Source organism: Balaenoptera musculus, chromosome 6 (genome assembly GCF_009873245.2).
Source record: "Balaenoptera musculus isolate JJ_BM4_2016_0621 chromosome 6, mBalMus1.pri.v3, whole genome shotgun sequence".
Classification (NCBI taxonomy): Eukaryota; Metazoa; Chordata; class Mammalia; order Artiodactyla; family Balaenopteridae; genus Balaenoptera; species Balaenoptera musculus.
In genome coordinates this window covers 110,269,770-110,288,716 of record NC_045790.1, presented here as the reverse complement: position 1 = coordinate 110,288,716, position 18,947 = coordinate 110,269,770, and the positions used below count along the sequence as shown (strand labels likewise).

General features: G+C 48.2%; 1 protein-coding gene across 4 annotated transcripts in view; it reads right to left on the bottom strand.

Moving 5' to 3' along the window:
* The window catches only part of GPR107 (G protein-coupled receptor 107), a 73,845-nt gene that overhangs the window by 17,073 nt on the left and 37,825 nt on the right, over positions 1-18,947 (bottom strand). For all 4 annotated transcript variants that reach the window (XM_036855169.1, XM_036855168.1, XM_036855171.1 and 1 more), the window contains 4 exons: positions 18,646-18,776; positions 16,404-16,447; positions 1,434-1,483; positions 159-242 (listed from right to left, as the gene is read on the bottom strand). In XM_036855169.1, the coding sequence (XP_036711064.1) occupies positions 159-242; positions 1,434-1,483; positions 16,404-16,447; positions 18,646-18,776 (309 nt within the window). The remainder of the gene's footprint in view (positions 1-158; positions 243-1,433; positions 1,484-16,403; positions 16,448-18,645; positions 18,777-18,947) is intronic.

The window sequence follows — 18,947 nt, the reverse complement described above, 5'->3', positions numbered from 1 at the left end:
AGCTTTCCTGGACAAACATATCATCTTAATTGCAGACCGGAAGAAACAAAAGGTCTTAGTGGCCACCGCCAAATAAATTAGTAACAATCTTAAATTACACCCTAAGACTTCATCCTCAGACACAAATTCTCTGGCACTGTCCCCTGTGAGCAGCATACCTGGTAGAGCCACTTCCACTGGAACGGAACAGCAAGTTTGAGGAGAAATGCAATGATCCTGGTGAAGTATATATAACATACGATCTGTATGAGGGGCAAAGAAAACAAGAAATAAAATCAACATAGAAATTATGGCACCACTTTCTTCCAATGATCTGCTTTCACAAATTAACTACAAAAGAGAAAACAGAATTACCTGAAGATTATTTGACACTTATAGTGCTAATTAATAAACATGGCAGAGAGACAGATGCTCTGCTAGTTACACTAGAAAGAATTTCTTCTTTTTCTCTAGGTGACCAAGATATGGACTGACCACAGTCACACCCATTGGGAGGACACTTTGCTGTGGTTGCTCTTAATTCCTGAGTAACCCTTTCGTCGCCTAATTCTCATACATAACCCACTGATTTCAAGCCCCAAAGGGTACTAGTTTTTTATTCCTAGGATTTGAGAAATATTTTCCAGCAGTAATAGCAAAATAAAGCCACACAGGGAAAATACTGATTTTTAGTCTCTTCAGCAGATGCTGTAAATGTTCGAGGTCCACGCTCAGAGGAAGTACCAATAATCCTAAGCATTCTAGTAAGAGAGGATGTGAAAAGGATTCAACACGCTGACCCCTCGAGAGTGGACGGCTCACTGGGACTGCACCCAGGGCAGACAGGCTTGCAGGGGACTGTGCAAAGTGACAGTCAATGCCAAAAGCACAAACGAAGATGACTCAGAAGCTTTCGTTTAGGAGTACGGAAGCAAATTCTAGAAGAAATCTATACCTTATATAGTCCAGGAAATGGACTTTTCGTGTTCATTCCAGTCCTGTTTGTAGATATGATCCCATTTTTGTAAATGAATTTTTTAAAAAGCAAGTCAAAGGAACAGCTATGCGTGGCATATGCCTAGAAAAGAATCTAGAGAAATAACCACTGAACTGTTAACCATAATACCTGGGGGAGGAGGAAGAAAAGGGGAAGGGGTATAGAAGGTCGGGGTCATAAAGGGCTTTTGCTGTGTTCCTATAATCCTGCATTTTAAAAATATCAAGCATGTATTACTTTTCTGAGTATTTAAAGCCCAATTTAAAACTAAAATTTAAAAAGAAGTAACTCAGATAATTAATTTCCCATGTCCACGGCCACCATTTGGTTTTGTAAAACGAAGCCCACACACAGCTCCAGGTAGCACACTTCCTGTGCTTCTACCAATGCTTTGGAAGTTCATTAGCTCTACTCCATGAATTGACCTTATTTACAAATTTAGGAATTTTGTACTCACCAAGACGTAGTAATGTCTGAAAAGTTTCAGCTTTGCCAAGTTAATGGCAGCTGGGGAGAAGAAAAGAACAAAATGAGAGGCTACTTCTTTTCTCATTCTTAAAGCCCATCACATTCAGGTACCCTCTCAGTCAAGAGGCCAAGTCTAATGCAGATGAGTACCGCCCAAGGCGGGGGAGGGGGGGAGGGGGGCGGGGCACATCTGTATTTCTGGAAATGCAGTTCGGCAGGGTCTCCCCCAGTCACCAGGAAGAATTTGGGAGTTGTGGCGGCAACATGCTGGGACTCCCAGCTCCAGTAAACCAGTGCACCTCCCCACTCCGCGTTCAGAAGCTTTAACCAGCCATGCAGAGAATACAGTGACACCACAGAAATCGGCAGACACTACAAATCAGGACTCTTCCCCCGCCCCCGCAAAGCCATCATTAAACATTTCAGCTCTGCTACTGTGGCTACAGGGCTGCACCCCCCCAATAGGACCAGTCCCAGGTAGGTCCCTGAGCCCCATCCAGGGGAGCCTCCAGCTAACTGAGGGTGTAAATTCAATTAACCCATGGGTGCGTCTTGCAAATTTCACTTAGGTTTTCACTAAGTGTCTTGTAACAGAGCCCTTTAAATACAACCTCCCCAGCTTTGCCCTACCTTCAAGATTGCTCAAGGTCAGGAAGCCAGGACAGCTAACTTCCTGCCACCGCCAATGGCCATGAAATATTGATGACCACAGAGGGTAGCCTGGCTCCCTCCCCGATTAGCAATTCTTTCATTCATCATAAATCTCCCTGCAGGAGGCAAATTAATTTTGCTTAATAACATTTAATTACCGGTTCCCTTTAGGAATGGAACTGTGGGTGGTGAAGGAGCGATTTCCTTCTGTCTCCCTCCTCTGGCTCATGATTAGTCGGGGGGCAGTCAAGCTTAGGATTCCTGGAATCCTGAATTAATCTTCAAGGTGATTATCAACTAACAGTATCTGCAAGAATCCGCTCTGAGAAACTGCGTGTGTCAATGAGAGAAGGTTCAGAAAATCTGAGAAATTCTAACTCCCCAAATTGAGAGGCTATAATACCCACATATAGAGCTGTGATGGACTCATGCACTCAAGTAACACCTGAAGAAGCTAAATGAAGTAGGCAGATCAGCAAAAGCTTTCTTATCTAGCAACCCCTCTGGCGGTCCTGCTATTTTTTAAATTAAATCTCTCTGGTTCTCAGTCCTTCTTCATCTACTCTGACTCTGGGCCAGGCCCCGGGATGCAGCAGTGACCACGGCGCCTGCCCCAGGGGCGGCTGCCATCCCTTAGGGAAGGAGAGGCACTGGATCACCGGCCAGCCACTCACAATGCTAAGCGCACAGAGTACTGGGCAGTGCGGGTGTGGGGTCAGGTTCTCCTCCCCGCCTGGGGGTCAGGAGAGGCTTCACGAGGTCAAGATGTTAAAACTGAGAAGTGTCGGATAACTACATCCCCAGATTTCAAACTCTGCACGTCGGCATGAACCAGTGTTCCTTCTGTGTTCCTCTTTGCGTGCGAGTCTCTGCTCACACTGGCGGCGGTCAACGACATGGCCAGCTGCTTCTGCACTCTGTCTGCCCCTTAAAACCAGGTGGCCTACGAGAACTGGGCCCCTTCCAAACAAGCAAATCGGTCTTGAATTTGGACGTTCAATCCTCTTCTTTGTGAATAACTGACAAAGAACAGCACCAACAATCAGACCATTTAAACAATAAAAATGCTTTACAAGTCTCTGCTGAATTTTGCTTGCTGAAATAAATCCTGGCAAATGAATCTCCTGCCTTTGCTTCAACAAGGAACATCAGCCCGACAGAGAGAAGCGGCACGTTTCTATTCCTGGATTTCAAGGTGCTGTGCTGGGATATGCATGGTTGCCATGGCCACGCCCAATGAAGGGCTCCCAACTCAGACTAAGGGGATAGGGAGGAAGGACAGGATTCCCAAAGGAGGTGGTGTCCAAGCAGAGGCCTGACCGGGGCTCAGGAGGGAGGGAGAGTGGAGAGGCCGAGCGGAGAGAACATTTGGGAAGAGCAGATACCAAGGTCTGGAGGTGCTGGTATCAGGTCTTGGTGCAGAGAAAGCAGCTCAGCACGGCTGTACCGCGGAGAGGCCAGGGACCCGGCAGGGCTGAGGACAAAGCCCAAAACTGAGTCAGACGCAGACCACGAGCTGCACTCCCCGTTGGTGCCAAGGCCCCAGGGAGCCTCTGAAGCGTCTCAAGCAGGGCAAAGCCTGAATCACATCTACATTTTGGAATAATCTCCCTGGAGAAAAGATGGAAGAGTCAGGAATAAGAGCCCAGGGACTTCCCTGGCAGTCCAGTGGTTAGGACTCGGCGCTTTCACTGCTGAGGGCCCGGGCTCAATCCCTGGTCGGGGAACTAAGCGCGGCCACAAAAAAAAAAAAAAGAAGAAGAAGAAGAATGACAGCCCCATTGAGGTCGAAAACCTTGTATTTGTGGAGGTTCCTCTAAGCAGTGGTGAGGGATCTGTCAGGGCAGAGCAGTGGCGGGCCAGGGAATAAGGTGGATCCTGTCTTAGTGGCTGGGGGAGGGGTGGGATGAAGGTGAGGGTACCAGAGAGAATTCTTCAGGTGAAGTCTGAGCCCCGCGCCATCACAGGAAAGCAAATCAGGGGCAGAGGGAGGGCTGACTGAGAGGAAGCAGAAGGGTCTGGTCACCGCAGGTCTCCATGGGGTCAGAGGAAGGGGGGGGAGACACTGCCTCTCCCATCCCCCTGCGATCTGCACCACCACGGCTGCCTGTCAGACACTCCGAGAAGTCAGGCAGGCCAGGAAGCACTCAAATAATGAGCCTGCACACGCACGTCCAGGCAACACGAGGAAACGTCAGCACGGGCACCGATGCTGTGCCATCCCAGGACACGTGCTAGAACGGATAAACGGACCTTGGGGACAACCGGTGTTGACTCTTAAGAAATGCAGCCACAATACGCAGAGCTCAGGGTTGATCCCGAAACCCACCAGTCACGACAGACATCATTTCCAGTCACAAGACAGACATCTGTTTGCAAATCTGCTGCTCGTGGGATCAGGCTCCCGGGTCCCACATGGGTGTTCTAGTCACAGCCAAGGCTGTGAAGGCAGGAAGCAAGCTCACTTATTGTTGTAACAGCGTAGGCCCTGCACATTTGAACATCTTGGGTTCTAATTCCAACTGTGCTGCTTACTAGCTGTGTGACCTCAGATAATTCACCTAACTTCTCTGAGCCTCAGTTCCTTCATCTGTAAAACAAGAATAACACCACCTACCACTAGGGTTGGTTGGAGGGATTGATTGACACCATACATGGAAAACAAACAGCACACAGCAAGCACTGGATGACCGTCTGATGTTACAGCGTTAGGACCGTATTAGGATTACAGCTGATCCTTGAACAACACGGATTTGAACTGCTCAGGTCCACTCTTATGTGGATTTTTTTTCCCAACGGTAAATACTATAGTACTAGGGGACCCGTGGTTTGTGGAATGCAGATACGGAAGAACAGCGGTGACTGTAAGTTATACTCAGATTTTCAACTGCGCAGAGGGTTCGAATGCCCCAAGCCCCGCGTTGTTGAAGGGTCAACTGTTTATAGTTTTCCGATACCAAATGCGTTGCGGTGGCTGCCACATCTGGCAGGAGTCCAGGCTCTGGTAAGTGAAACGGGACCAAGTGGTGGCCCCGGGCTCTCCTGGAAGCAGGGCTGCCGCGTGCACGCGCTGAGTCAGCGCGCTGAGCAGGGGAGGACCAGCTCCGAGGGTGCAGCCTCACCAGTGTGCGGCAATGAGCAGTGACGCAGCACGCCGCAGCCTGGAATCCCAAGCCTCCCCCTGCTTTTCTTCCAAAAAAGCTTTCCCTGCAGTTAAGAACGCTGACAGCCTGCAGCTTACTGGACCACGGCAGGGCTGGTCTCCCACGGGAGTGAAGGCTCACCAAGTCTGGGCTGGCTATTTCTGATCCCACCACGAGGAACAGCAAATATGGTAAAAGAATGAGCAAGATGAGAGGAAAAATACCTCGGACAGGAGCCAGGAGACCTGAATTCTGGTCGCTGCACCATCGTAACTCAGTGTGCCCTAGCCTGGCCTGCCACTTCCTTCTCTGGGCATCAGTCTCCTTTAGAGGCGAACGTCTTCATGGTGGGTTAGCATTTCTTGATGGCAGTGGCTCTTAACCGGGTGAGCACCGGAATCATCTGGAGAGCTTTATTTAAGGCTAGATGCCCAGGTTGCCCCTGATTCTTCTGCAACTGGGCCTGGCTATAAGGATTTTGAAAAGCCTCCCAGGGAACGGGGAAGGGCAGGGAGTGGGGGCAGGGAGGGAGCAGGTCCACCTGCTTCAGGAGCTCCTACAAGGCTGACTTCTTGTGGATTCCTCTTCCTCCCACTCACTCTCAGGAAAACAGCCATGACTCTGGATTTTGGCAAGTGCTTTTTACTGATGAGAACAGAACAAGTGCCCAATGAGAACAGAACAAGGGCCCGCGAGGCAGGAAGAACGCAGGTTCTCATATACTTAACAAGTCAGTTCTCTGACGCAGTAGCAAAAGAGCAAACGCACCCGATCTAGAGGAAACATCACACCTTCCCTAGACTTTCACCTTTCCTCTTTACACCAGTGGGTAACTAAACAGGCTGGCAAGAAGGCAGGTCGCCCCCTTCCTCCCCAGTGGTCTTCCCTGGGTGGTCTCGGAACCGTGACAACGAAAAGAACAATAGTGCTGGTGGTCACATCTACTGAGTGGTAACCATGCACCAGGCACCAGCCTGGGCACCCCTCATGCTTCATCTCATGTAATCCTCCCAACAGCCTCTATGAGGGAAGAGGCATTGTTACCACTGCCTCACAGATGAAGGACTCAGGCCTGAAGAAGTTTAGTAAATTACCAAGGTCACATAGCTTGCAAGTGGGGAGGCCAGTGCTCAAACCCAAGTCCCTCCCTCCAAGGACCAAGCTTTTAACACCTACACTTTGTGCTAAGAGAAAGGCAATTCATGGCTTCGTAACCCACTGGCAGCTCAGGGGTGTGATGGTGGCTCAGAGTGTGGGCAATGCCCAGGAGCTGCCAGCAATCCAGTACTGAGGAGTCAATACTGGATGATCCATGGGACACACAGAGGCAAAGGCCCACGACAGCCACTTAAAGGCTGAAAAATTTCCAAAACAATCCTTCCCTGGGTGCAAGGAAAGCCTCGGGGCTTGAAAACATCCTCACCTACCCATCACCTTTTTCTCCTGCTTCCTCCCTGCCACACTTCAGAGGGAATTTTGAGTCAGGCACAAAAATTAAAGAAACGAGTGTGATGGCAAAGCCTGGACGGCAGGAGACTCACTCTGACTCACTCTCAGTAGTACCATTTCCACAACCTGCTTCAGCCTCGGGCTCAGGCCCACTCTGTACGGGGGAAAGGGCTGCTTCCCCTGTTCACAGTCAAGCACAGACCTGAAAGCCAGGCCACACACCGACCTGGGACCCCACTGTTCTGAAAGGGTCCTTTCTGGGGAGTGATCAGCTCATGGGGTGCCCTCTGGCCTCCATTAAGAAGAGATTCCACTAACGCATCTCGCAGAGAAGGTATCAGGAGCAAGTACGGGAAGGGTGCGCTAATACAAGAAGAACTACTTAGAGAATGAAATTCTTTGACATTCAAACTGTTGAGGGTTGTGTGAAAAGTGGTTCAAAATACATTTCCAATATGTACTTAAATCAATGACCCAGGAGTGGTCAAAAGTCACTGAACTGAACAGTTAATGACTGTGCATCTTACTGTAAGCAAAATTTTATCTTAAATGACTAATAAAAAGAAAGAAACAAGAATGGCCCAAGAGAGCGGCTGATGGCCATCCCACACGAGGAAAGTAATTCTACGAAGACTTTCACTGTCAAGTCAAGCAAGTTTCTGCCTTTCACTTCCCTTATACTCTAGAACCACACCAAAGGCCCTGCTAGAGGAGGGGTCCTCAGGGCCAAGCTGATCTCAGACTCTGCTCCTGTCAGCCCCTCCCATCACGTCCCGTCTCTGGAAGTTCGCAATGAGCTGAGCTGAGCAGAGCGTCTGGGACTCCCCCAGCCCCAGGGCCGCCCACTGCACAGATTCAGTCCGCGGCAGTGAGGGAGACAGTCAGACATCCCACTGCTTGAAGACACAGCTGGTTAACAGCAGACAGCACCTTCTCAATAAGACAACCGGACCTCCCTGAGTACTGCAGTGATGGAGAAGCGCTGGTTTCAACTGTGTCTGTCTCAAGACTCTCAGAGTCAAATGCGTGCTGACACCCCTAGACAGAGAACCACGCCCGGAGCCAAGGTAAGCCGCCAACCCAGATTACTGACCAGGCCCGCTGGGTGGCCGAGGGAGGGACCCCTCAGGCAGTTAGCTTCCCAATGGTTTAAAGGCCTAATAAAAAACTGGTAATGTGACCATGATGAGGCTGGTTCTCAGCCTGAGAACATGAGAGGCCCCTTTGCTTTTGGTTGTAGATTATACGAACTCAGGGTGGTATCACTGGCTAAATGATTATTTCAAAATGTTGATCAGAAGCTGTGATTAGGTTCATGACATTGAAGGAATTTTGTGTGATCTGTGGAGGGAAAGTAATGAGAAGAGGTTTTGGTGTTTAAAGAAATTAAAAATCACTGGGCTTCCCTGGTGGCACAGTGGTTAAGAATCCACCTGCCAATGCAGGGGACATGGGTTCGAGCCCTGGTCCGGGAAGATCCCACATGCCGCACAGCAACTAAGACCGTGTGCCACAACTACTGAGCCTGCACTCTAGAGTCTGCGAGCCACAACTACTGAGCCCACGTGCCACAATTACTGAAGCCCACGCGCCTAGAGCCCGTGCTCCGCAACAAGAGAAGCCACCGCAATGAGAAGCCCGCGCACCGCAACAAAGAGTAGCCCCTGCTCGTCGCAACTAGAGAAAGCCCACGTGAGGCAACGAAGACCCAATGCAGCCAAAAATAAATAAATAAATAAATTTATTTTTAAAAAAAAATTAAAAATCACTGTATTAAGCCAGTCTCATAAAATACACTTTTTTCTCTCATTCTCTCTTCATGACAGTCTACTTAGCTATGGTTTCACCCTTCCTAGGGTCACAGACTTGTTTGAAAATTTGCTGAAGGCCATGCACCCCCTCCCCGCGCCTGAAGTGCCCGGTGGCACACGCCAGGGTAAGGCACTCACGGATGCCATGGGAAGAACATCAGAGTCAGAGGGTCGCCACACACTTCAGTGAAGTGGCCCTGAGCACAGGACAGAATCCTTCTGAGAGCTCGACATATGCCCCCTCACCTCATGCCTGAAGAGAGGCAGGAGCTTTATGAGTACTTCTATCACACTGCCGGAGAGAAAGCGTTCTGCCTGCGAACGCTCCACCCTTCTGGCGCCGAGGACTGTTACAGTGCTCCCGTGGCGTGCGTCGGACTGCTGGCACACAGGTGCATTTACAAGTACGTGCTCTAGCTACACGCGGACAAAAGGAGGCACGAACATCTTCTGAGGGACCAGATGAAGGGAATCTCATCTCTTCTGCCTCTTCTCTCCTATCATCAGGAAACAGCGCTCCAGAGCCAGGAGCCCAGCAGACTGCCCTCCACAGCGGGGGCAGACACTAGCGGACGGCAGTTCTGGAGGAAATCAGCCTTGCCCAGGCCGCACCCCGTCCTAGAGCACCGCCCGCAACCCCCACCTCCAGCCCCAGCCCCACGCCAAGGAGGTGGAATCACGCCAGATGTGCAGCCCGGAGGCTCTGCCTTCTCCTGCCCTCCTCCTTCCCCTCCAGGCTTTTGACCCAGAGTCTCCAAGTTTAACCCAATCACGGTCCTCAGTGCCTAGCGCATTAGCGCATCTGGGGCTTCCTTAGTCTCCACTTGGAAAGTGAAAAAAAGTTTGGACAAACCTAGAATTATAACCAGGAACTGAGGAAGAGGTGCTTATTCACGTGGGCCAGGCGGAAGGGCACAACCCAAAGCCCTGCTGGTAAACAGAGGAGATCCATGTGAAAAGCCATCTTGCTAGTTAAAGAAAAGCACCAATTCCCATTAGAGTAACAGGTCAGGTAAAATATCAGAGCAGATGAAGATGCAAAAGCTGTTGTTCCAATCAAAGAACACAGTTCTGGATACAAAAGTTGGAGTTCGGCAAATACTTAAAGGCAGTGATTTCTTACATCTATGTGAGCTTAATAGTTTTCAAAGTGCTCAGTATAGAGTGAAGTCAGTCAACAGCACTACATTGTAGGTACGGTTTTTAAAATGGTATCTCTTAAATGTCTACAACAGCCAGGAGCCGGCAAACTGTTTCTATACAGGCCTGGAGAGCAGGCGTCTAGGCCTTGTGGGCCGGGGATCTCTGCCACAGCCCTTCAACTCTGCCACCTCAGCGCAAAAGCAGCCACAAACCACAGGCATACACACTGCACAGCTGTGTTCCAATAAGACTTTATCTATAAAAACAGACAGAGGGTATTTCTCTTCCTTTCTCATCAGTGGGTTTTTCATTAGGCCTGTTTATATGAACATATCCAAATAAAACATTTTTCCCCCCGTGAGTTGCCCAGAATGAACAGACATCTTAAATAGTCATAGAATATGGCCAAGTAAGTCTGAAGTGGGCTCCGTAGGCACAGGAGAAGAGAGCCAGGCAGGCTTTCACTCCCCCCACGGTCATCATGACCACCAGAGACTCAAGAAGCCTTGTCTCTAACACACGTTTCTCAAACTTTCAGTCTCAGGACCCCTTCACGCTTTTAAAAACTTACTGAGGACCCCAAAGAGCTTTTGTTAATGTGGGTGGAGTCTACCAATACTTACCGTATTAGAAACTGAAACAAATTCCAAAAACATTAAATAATTCATTTAAAAGTAACAAAATAAATAATCCATTACATGTTAATATAAACAATGTTTTCCTTATTAAAAAATAACTCTTTCAAAAAAATTTCATGAGAAGAGTGAAACTGTTTTCCATTTTTGTAAATCCCTTTAACGTCTAGCTTAATAGAACACAACTGGATTCTTGCATTTGCTTCTGCCTTCAAATCTGGAGTGAGGGAGTGTTTTGGTTGAAGTCTATAAAGAAAATAGGGCCTAATCAGATGTCGGCCTTCTCAGAGAACTGTGAACAGTCGTCTTTGATTCTGCATTAAAGCTCGACAAATGGTTAGCTTCTTAAAGATAGGTGAGGTGGGGAATCTGAAACTGTAGCAATGAACTTTCTTTTCTTTTTTCGATTACTGGGTTTTTTAATTAAAAAAAATTTTTTTTTTTAAATTTTTGGCTGCATTGGGTCTTCGCTGCTGCACACGGGCTTTCTCTAGCTGTGGCGAGCGGGGTCGCGGGCTTCTCATTGCGGTGGCCTCTCTTGCTGTGGAGCACCGGCTCTAGGTGCACAGGCTTCAGTAGCTGCAGCACACGGGCTCAGTAGTTGCGGCACGTGGGCTCAGTAGTTGCAGCACGCGGGCTTCAGCAGTTGTGGCTCACAGGCTCCAGAGCGCAGGCTCGGTAGTTGTGGCACACGGGTTAGTTGCTCTGCGGCATGTGGGATCTTCGCGGACCAGGGATCGGACCCATGTCCCCTGCACTGGCAGGCGGATTCTTAACCATTGCGCCACGAGGGAAGTCCCTGTAGCAATGAACTTTCGCACTCTGTCACAGTAAAATCCACTGGTCCATCTTACACTCTGAATAGATCTTTTATTCATGCATGACTGTGTAACATACACTGATCAGGTAGAAAATATTGTTTCACTGAGTTAAGCAGATCTCTGAAATACTGAAACTTTTATCATAAAATATTTTTAAAGTCACATTTGTTTAATATCACCCCTGCTCACGTCAGATGTCTGTTAAGAACTGGGAAGCTGTCAAGCTTACAGTGGTAGATTATAAGTTTTCCTAAATTAAAATCTGTGCTTTCAAGTGAAAATCAGATCACTGACAACAAATATTTTTAATTGTTTTCCTGAAGTGACACATTCACTTCGTTCATTTTCAGGAAAATGTTTGTTAAAAGCCCAGGTCTGAGTAAACATAGTTCGACTGTCATCATTCTTTCAAATAAAAACAGTGTCCCGAGAGAAAGCAGCTAGTTCAGCTCACAACTCAAACAACTGCACACGTGCTTTTCCTCAAGATGACCACCACACCCCGGTACAATGCAGAAGTGCTTCCTGGGTACTTCCCATTCCACACAGAATGGTAAAAGACATATATTCAAGGGTTGAGACTTAATAACATTAGTGCTTTCTCCTAATTCATCAAGGTCATTCTTAAGTGAAGTGAGCCTTTTTCACCCCCAGGAAGTAGATGGCAATGAAGAATGCAGTGGCCACTAACAGTTTGGTGCCAGCGTCCTGAATCATGCTAAGGCGCCAGCTGTTTTACCCACCTCTGCTTCTGCACCATCAGTGCAAACATGAACAGCAAAGAAGGCTGATAAAGTCTTACTATGAAACAAGTTCTGATCCCGAGGACCCTCTTGAGAACGGCTGCCCTCTCAGGGCCACAGCTACTTTCAGAACATAGAGGCAGCTGGGAATGAAGCCTTTCCTCCACAACCTCTTCAACCAGCCAATCACCATTTGTTTAAGTGCTTTTGAAGCTCACGTGAAAGCTAAGATTCCGAAGAATGCTTCCGCTGAAATTTCCTCAGAAACAAAAGGGGAAAAAAGAAGATGCTGCGAAGCAGAGACTGTTAATTAGATGTATGGTGTGTCTCCCCAGTCCAGTCCTCTGAGGTAATGACACTGGAGACAGAGAAGGGAACAAGGGTGCAGGCTCAAAGGCAGAAAGAGCCAGTGACCCCTGGCAGGCAAAACACAGCGCAGCAGAGCTGGGCGCGCCTGTGAAGACTCAACGAAGCCTCCTCGCAGAGGCTGTGGCACGGCAGTGACACTAAATGACAGAGCACCTGAGAGAAGCCACCACGTGTGACAGAAGAGACAAAGACACGACTTAAGGACGGTGGGCAGCTTCGCCCTTAATGTTTTCCTTTATACTTTCTCAGCTTCTGTCAAAAGGAATCTAGACACAAAGAAGTAAGCAAATCCAAACCCACATTCTTTGAAAGCAACATGCCCCCAGATAGCTGGAACACTCCTCCCACTCATTACCTATGAAATTACCCACTCCTATAAAAACTGACAACCCCGTACCCTGGCGCCGCTCTCGCCTTCTGAGATGGCCCACACTCTGTGGAGTGTGTTTCTCTCTAAATAAATCCACTTCTTACCCATCAAAAAAGAAAAAAGAGGGCTTCCCTGGTGGCGCAGTGGTTGAGAATCCGCCTGCCAATGCAGGGGACACGGGTTCCAGCCCTGGTCTGGGAAGATCCCACATGCCGCGGAGCAAGTGGGCCCGTGAGCCACAACTACTGAGCCTGAGCGTCTGGAGCCTCTGCTCCGCAACAAGAGAGGCCGCGATAGTGAGAGGCCCGCGCACCGTGATGAAGAGTGGCCCCCACTTGCCGCAACTGGAGAAAGCCCTCGCACAGAAACGAAGACCCAACACAGCCAAAAATAAAAATAATAAATAAATAATAAATTTTAAAAAAATTAAAAAAGAAAAAAAAGAAAGAAAAAAGAAAAGAAAAGAAAGCAATATGAATCCCACGTGCAGGGAGAAAAACTACAAACAGCCTTTCCCCCACTTGCAATCAGTCAGCCTAGACTGCACTTAAACTGACATTCTTAAGCCCAAGTCGCGGTCAAGGTCACGTAAAGAGTCAGTGGAATAATGAGACTAAGAATAAGAACCAAAGTGTCAGGCTCCATCCAGCCAAAAGCTTCCAAATCCAGTAGGAGACTTTATTGCCCACGGCCTCTGCTCTGTCAGCTGCCTCCAGGATGGGCTAGATCTCAGGCAGGGCGAACTGAGGAGCAGAGCGGGTCACCCGCAACATTCCAGAGCCAGCAGGCGGTGGGCAATGCGCTCACTCAAGATCTCCCGTGCTGCCTCACCTCGGTCCTGGGGTGGCCGAGCAGGGCATGGCCGCTCAGCAGCCACGCCCGAGGACGGTGTGCCAGCACAGCGTGCTGTCCCTGAGTTCTCTGCAGGGGAGACTTCAACCGTGGGGACACGGCTGCCCTGTTCCTGGAAGGGTCACGTGCATAACCATTCTTCAAAGTTCAGAGTGAAATATGCATTTGTGGATTAGCTCAAAAGCACCCCACAACCTAAATCAGTTCAGTGAAAGAACACGAATCAAGAAGACACCCCTATTCTAATCAACTCTGTCCCTCTTTCAAAGGGCTTGTGATATATGCTGACGAGAAATGGGTGCTTTCTTAATGGTATGTCCCTGAGAATGGTGGAACGAAAGCCCTGGTGTGCCTGCATGACTTCCCGTTTTCATATTCGCTCTCTGCTGAAGAGGTCCCATGCTGTCACCTGGTGGAAAAAACAAGAAACTGCCTTGTATGCCCCAGGGGATGACAAAAGCGTTCCTGTTCCATAAAGTTTCTCTTTACTACAGATGCTGGGGGACAACTGTGACCCCCCATCTTGGGCTTCACTTGCTGTGTTGTCCACCGCAGGCAGGACACTTTACTAACATCCTCAGCCAACAATCAATGTCTCAGGGAATAAATGGTCACAGAGACAGTTAATTACCACAGTCGCCCCCAAGCCCTCTAAAAGCAAAGTGGAGAAGGCAGAGAGGTGTCAGAGGATCAGAACAACGGAGAAGGGGAGAAGGGAGTGGTGAGGAAGGAATAGAGGAATTCACAAAGGGGTAAGGATGAAGCCAAGAAGAAAAGTACAGATAGGACTTCTCTGGTGGCCCAGAGGTTAAGAATCCACCTGCCAATGCAGGGTACGCGGGTTCGATCCCTGGTCGGGGAACTAAGATCTCATATGCCGCAGGGCAACTAAGCCCGCACACCGCAACTACTGAGCCCGCGCGTCACAACTAGAGAGAAACCCACGCGCCGCAACACAGACCTGACGCAGCCAAATAAATAAATTAATAAAAAAAAGAAAAGTACAGATAAAACTTATCAACTGGAAAACATTACCCTTGGGAGTTTTAGACATTTTCAAACAGTAAAATGAACCCAGAACTACTGAAGTGTAAAAAGATGAAAAAGTTAAAATGTCTCATTTCAATATATTAAGGTAAGAGAAAGACCTATTCATTAAGTTACAGAAATAATAAAACCAACTTTTTATATAACATGCATAGAAGAAGAAAAAAAAAAAAAAAAAGGCAAGAATATGCCCAAACAATAAGTTCCCAGAAGGTGGGTTTTTATTTCCTGTTTGTGGCAGTGTGCTTTAGCAAGATTCTAATTCATGGTTTATTTTTTGCAGCTTTCCTTTACCCCACTCCAAGAAGGCAGAACAGCTCTCTGAGATCCGTGGCTCAGAAAGCCAGGCTAAAAGCAAAAGATTTCTGCAGACCACGTTCCAGCTTAAACTCACTGAAAAGAATCTATCCCAGAGGGCATTCCAGAGGGAGAAGGGAATCCAGGGCCTTTGAAGGAAGAGAGAAAAAAACAAAAAAAAAGCTATTTCCTGGGACTAGAAAGAGAGTTGGCACATTCTGCAAGTGGGGCCTTATGGCCACCTGGGAAGCTGGGGGCACCTTGGGAGCCTGGAATCTGAGTACCGGGGCTCCCAGCCTGGCATGACCCTCACACACCAGGCTTCTCACAGCAAGAGCGCTTAACGGACCCAGAAAGCAGGAATCCCGACAGGAACTACTGTGGGCCCCAAACTGGAGATACCCCAGCGAGCACTGTGCTCTCGGTAAGAACGCCGGGATCGTGCCTGACACTGGCGTGAAGCCTTGAAGTCAGGTTAATTCAATTTAAAGAAAATCATGTGATATTAATTGTATAGCAAATGTGAAGGAAGATGTGTACCTACTATCTATTTTCCAAAATGAATCTACATTACTTTTACAATCAGAAAACAGGTCAGCAACAAAATTTTATTTAACAAGAACAAATGAATAATCTGCCTTAAAGAACATTACTACCAGCACTGCGTGTGGGATTTCATGGATCCAGAGGCCGACGGGACCTTTGAGAGAGCATGGCTCCTCAACCCGCTGTGGCCTGAAATCCCCACGTGGCCCACGGCAGCCTGTAGTCGTGGACATTATTCAAATAAGCCCAGAAATGCAAAACATTTTCTCTGTGGTTTCTTTTCAGACTTAGGAGGCATGGTTCAAAAATCAAGAAGATGGGGCTTCCCTGGTGGCGCAGTGGTTGAGAATCTGCCTGCCAATGCAGGGGACACGGGTTCGAGCCCTGGTCTGGGAAGATCCCACATGCCGCGGAGCAACTAGGCCCGTGAGCCGCAATTACTGAGCCTGCGCGTCTGGAGCCTGTGCTCCGCAACAAGACAGACCGTGATAGTGAGAGGCCCGCGCACCGCGATGAAGAGTGGCCCCCACTTGCCACAACTAGAGAAAGCCCTCGCACAGAAACGAAGACCCAACACAACCATAAATAAATAAATAAATAAAATTTAAAAAAAAATCAAGAAGATGCAAAAGGGTTATAATGGCACAACCATTTAAAAATCAGAGAGTTTCAGAGGTTCTTTCTGGCATGAGTCTCTTTTTAAATTAATACTGACACAACTATTTTGAAAGCGTGTTAAATCAGCAGGAAGGGATGTTTTACACATAGTCATTCCCAATCCATAATACCTCCTGTTCTCACAGTGAAGTGTAATCTGGTCCTTCCAAGACAACATTTTCTCCTCCTGACTCAGTTCTGAGAAGGTGAAGATCCCACTCACGAGTGGAGATAAGCAGTCACCTCCAGGCCTTACACAACTGCTCTCGGTAATGCTCCCCACCTGCCTCACCACCAAACAACCTGGGGTTGCTCTTCCAAAGCCCCTAGGGCTCTCCCTTGGGCACAGGCCTTCCTGCTCCACCCTCAGCAGTGCCCAGGCATGTGGCTTTAGGGAACGCTGTCCAGCACCCAAAGGAACTTGCCTTTTCCATCTGTTGCTGATGCTTCTTGTAAATGTCTGATTGACCTAAAAATAAACATTTGGAGAACAAAAGGTTAGCTAACAAATTTGCACTCCTCTCTATTTTCAGCACTAGTAACTTGAGGCCTTGAATTTCTCAATTATAAACTTAAAAGCCTGGACTAGATGATTTTAGAGCACGCTCCCTAGACAACATGATTGTTGATAATCAACCCTTCAGCATGTATGGTGCCCAAGCCTGAGGGTTAAAGATGCCCTCTGCTGGCTCAAAAAAGCCTGGCAGAGACCTGGGTGTGAGGGGATAGATCAAAACACAATAACGTAACACTCTTCATCTTTTTCTACCTAATCTCTCAGTCCCACAGCTACGCCCCCGCCGCAACACAGCTAGGACAATGGGGCCTCAGTGAGTTCGCCTGCTACCTGGAGAGAACGGACCCTGTAAGAAGGTCACAGGCCGACTTCCGAAGTCTCGGTCTAGGAGCTGCGAGCACAAGGCCTCATGCAGACTCGATACTTCATCGACCTGAGATTTCTAACTTCGCTGAAAAAATGCCAAGACTTCAGGGAATCTTTTCTGGCTGTGAGGTGCTGGTAACTAATTACCATTCAGACAGGGGAACGTGATCGTTCTTAAAGAAGCTGTAGACCAGCGTTCTAGGCAGAGTTCACAGGCACCGAGGGAAGGACTGTGTGGGAGGAAGGGCACAGCACAAGCAGACATGGCACAGGCGGAGGAGGGCTGGGGTCTCACAGACCCGGGCTGCAGTCCTGGCACAGCTGCCCACTCTCTACTCAACTGTAAATAAGTCATTTCTCCTAAAACCTCCGCAGTTTGCCCACCTGTGAGAAGTGAATGGCGCAACATGTGAAATTAAGTGGCACAAAGCTGACACTGAACCAAAGCTGGCTGAATCTGAATGTTTAAAAAAATTTTTGATACTGTTTCTTAAACTACCTCTCTAGTACTTGAGTTTTTTCATTTTACAGCAATTTTCAGAGTGTTTACCTTGAAGAATCTTGCCATCTGGCACCTGCTCCTTAGTGCTGTAATTAACAAATGGCAGGAAATGGCCCCTTGTAGCTCCAGAGCGCATCTGGGGCTTCCCCAACCCCCCAGGTCCTTTCTATGTTACTGTGCAAATGTGGCAGTGGGGGCTGAGGCTCTGTTCCCTAATAATAAGATGCTCTTTCTACCTGAAGACAATGCTGGTCATCCTGTTACAGAAGCCTGAGCAGGATACGGGGAGGTTGTGGAGATTAAGAAGACTCACTCATGCTCTCTCTCCTATGCTGGCAGCTGTCTGCTCTACCTGCTGAACTGATGCATGTACACATGTGATGTATGACGGAGTTAGCATTAAGAGTCAATCTAAACAACTGGCTGGAATGAGGATTACACTCCACTGGCACCATGTTCTAAATAATCAGAATAACTGAATGACCTGATTGACCCCAGGAGTCTAAAAATATTAATTCACTGCACGGGGCACTGCAGAGTGGAACACCTCACTTCTAATAAAAGGTAGGTAAATCTATGTTTTTAAACTTTATTCTAAAAGAATTGATTGCTTTCAAGTAGCCACGGAACTAGATCATTATGAAGGCGAGTGTTTGATTTTTGTTAGCCCTTCTTCCTCTAATTGCTTCCTAATGAAGCAAGAAGTTCCTTCACTTTGATGAGATCTCAGGAGGATATTCTTTCTCATCAACCACTGACTTGGCACTAACGTGTCTTTACACACAATCAAAGCACAATACATACATGCATCTAAAGCCTGCCACTTCCAGGAATGAAGCAAACCATTCTGAAGATATCTGCAATGTTTATGAGCTGAGAACTATCACTAGTTTTATGTTAATAATAAACTTCCTCACTTTCTACCTCATTTGGCAAGATGAGGCCGTTTATGGGCGTTCTTCAACTCCCTTCTCTTTAAATTCATTCTGCTATTTTATGTTGCCACTAGGTTCTCATCTCAAGAATCTTCTCTAGTGTCTGAACTGCTAAAAGCCTGTGCCAGATGAGCGTTATCACAATCTACCGGGGAACCTGAAAGAGACAAAAATTCCAAGGTCCTGCCCCTGGAGACTAATTCAGGTGAGTCTGGGGCCCAGGAAGTTGTCACTTTTAAACAGATGCCCTGTGTGATTCTGACCAGTTTGGGAACGGCGGGTTCAGCCATCGGGCTGGACAGACAAGACCACGGTGCACACGCAGCCTCTCTGCCGCAGGCACTCACCATACCACCGGGAAGAGGATGGCTCCACAGCACAGCAGGTCCACCAGGAACAGGGAATCCTTCCACAAGCCATACTCAGTCGTCCCCTCCTCGGTGGACTCTATGATGATATAGGCCACGTTTGCCAGGACCTGCAGGACACAGAAGTTGCTGAGGCCCCAAAGCATGGACAGATCTTTACAAGAGCAGCCCCGATGTGGGGGGGGACACCGGGACCTACAGGCCCCAACCTGGGACCACAGCATGGTTTCCAGGTCCACGTGCTCTTGCAGAACTTTGCTTCCCTCCGATCAAGAAGTAGT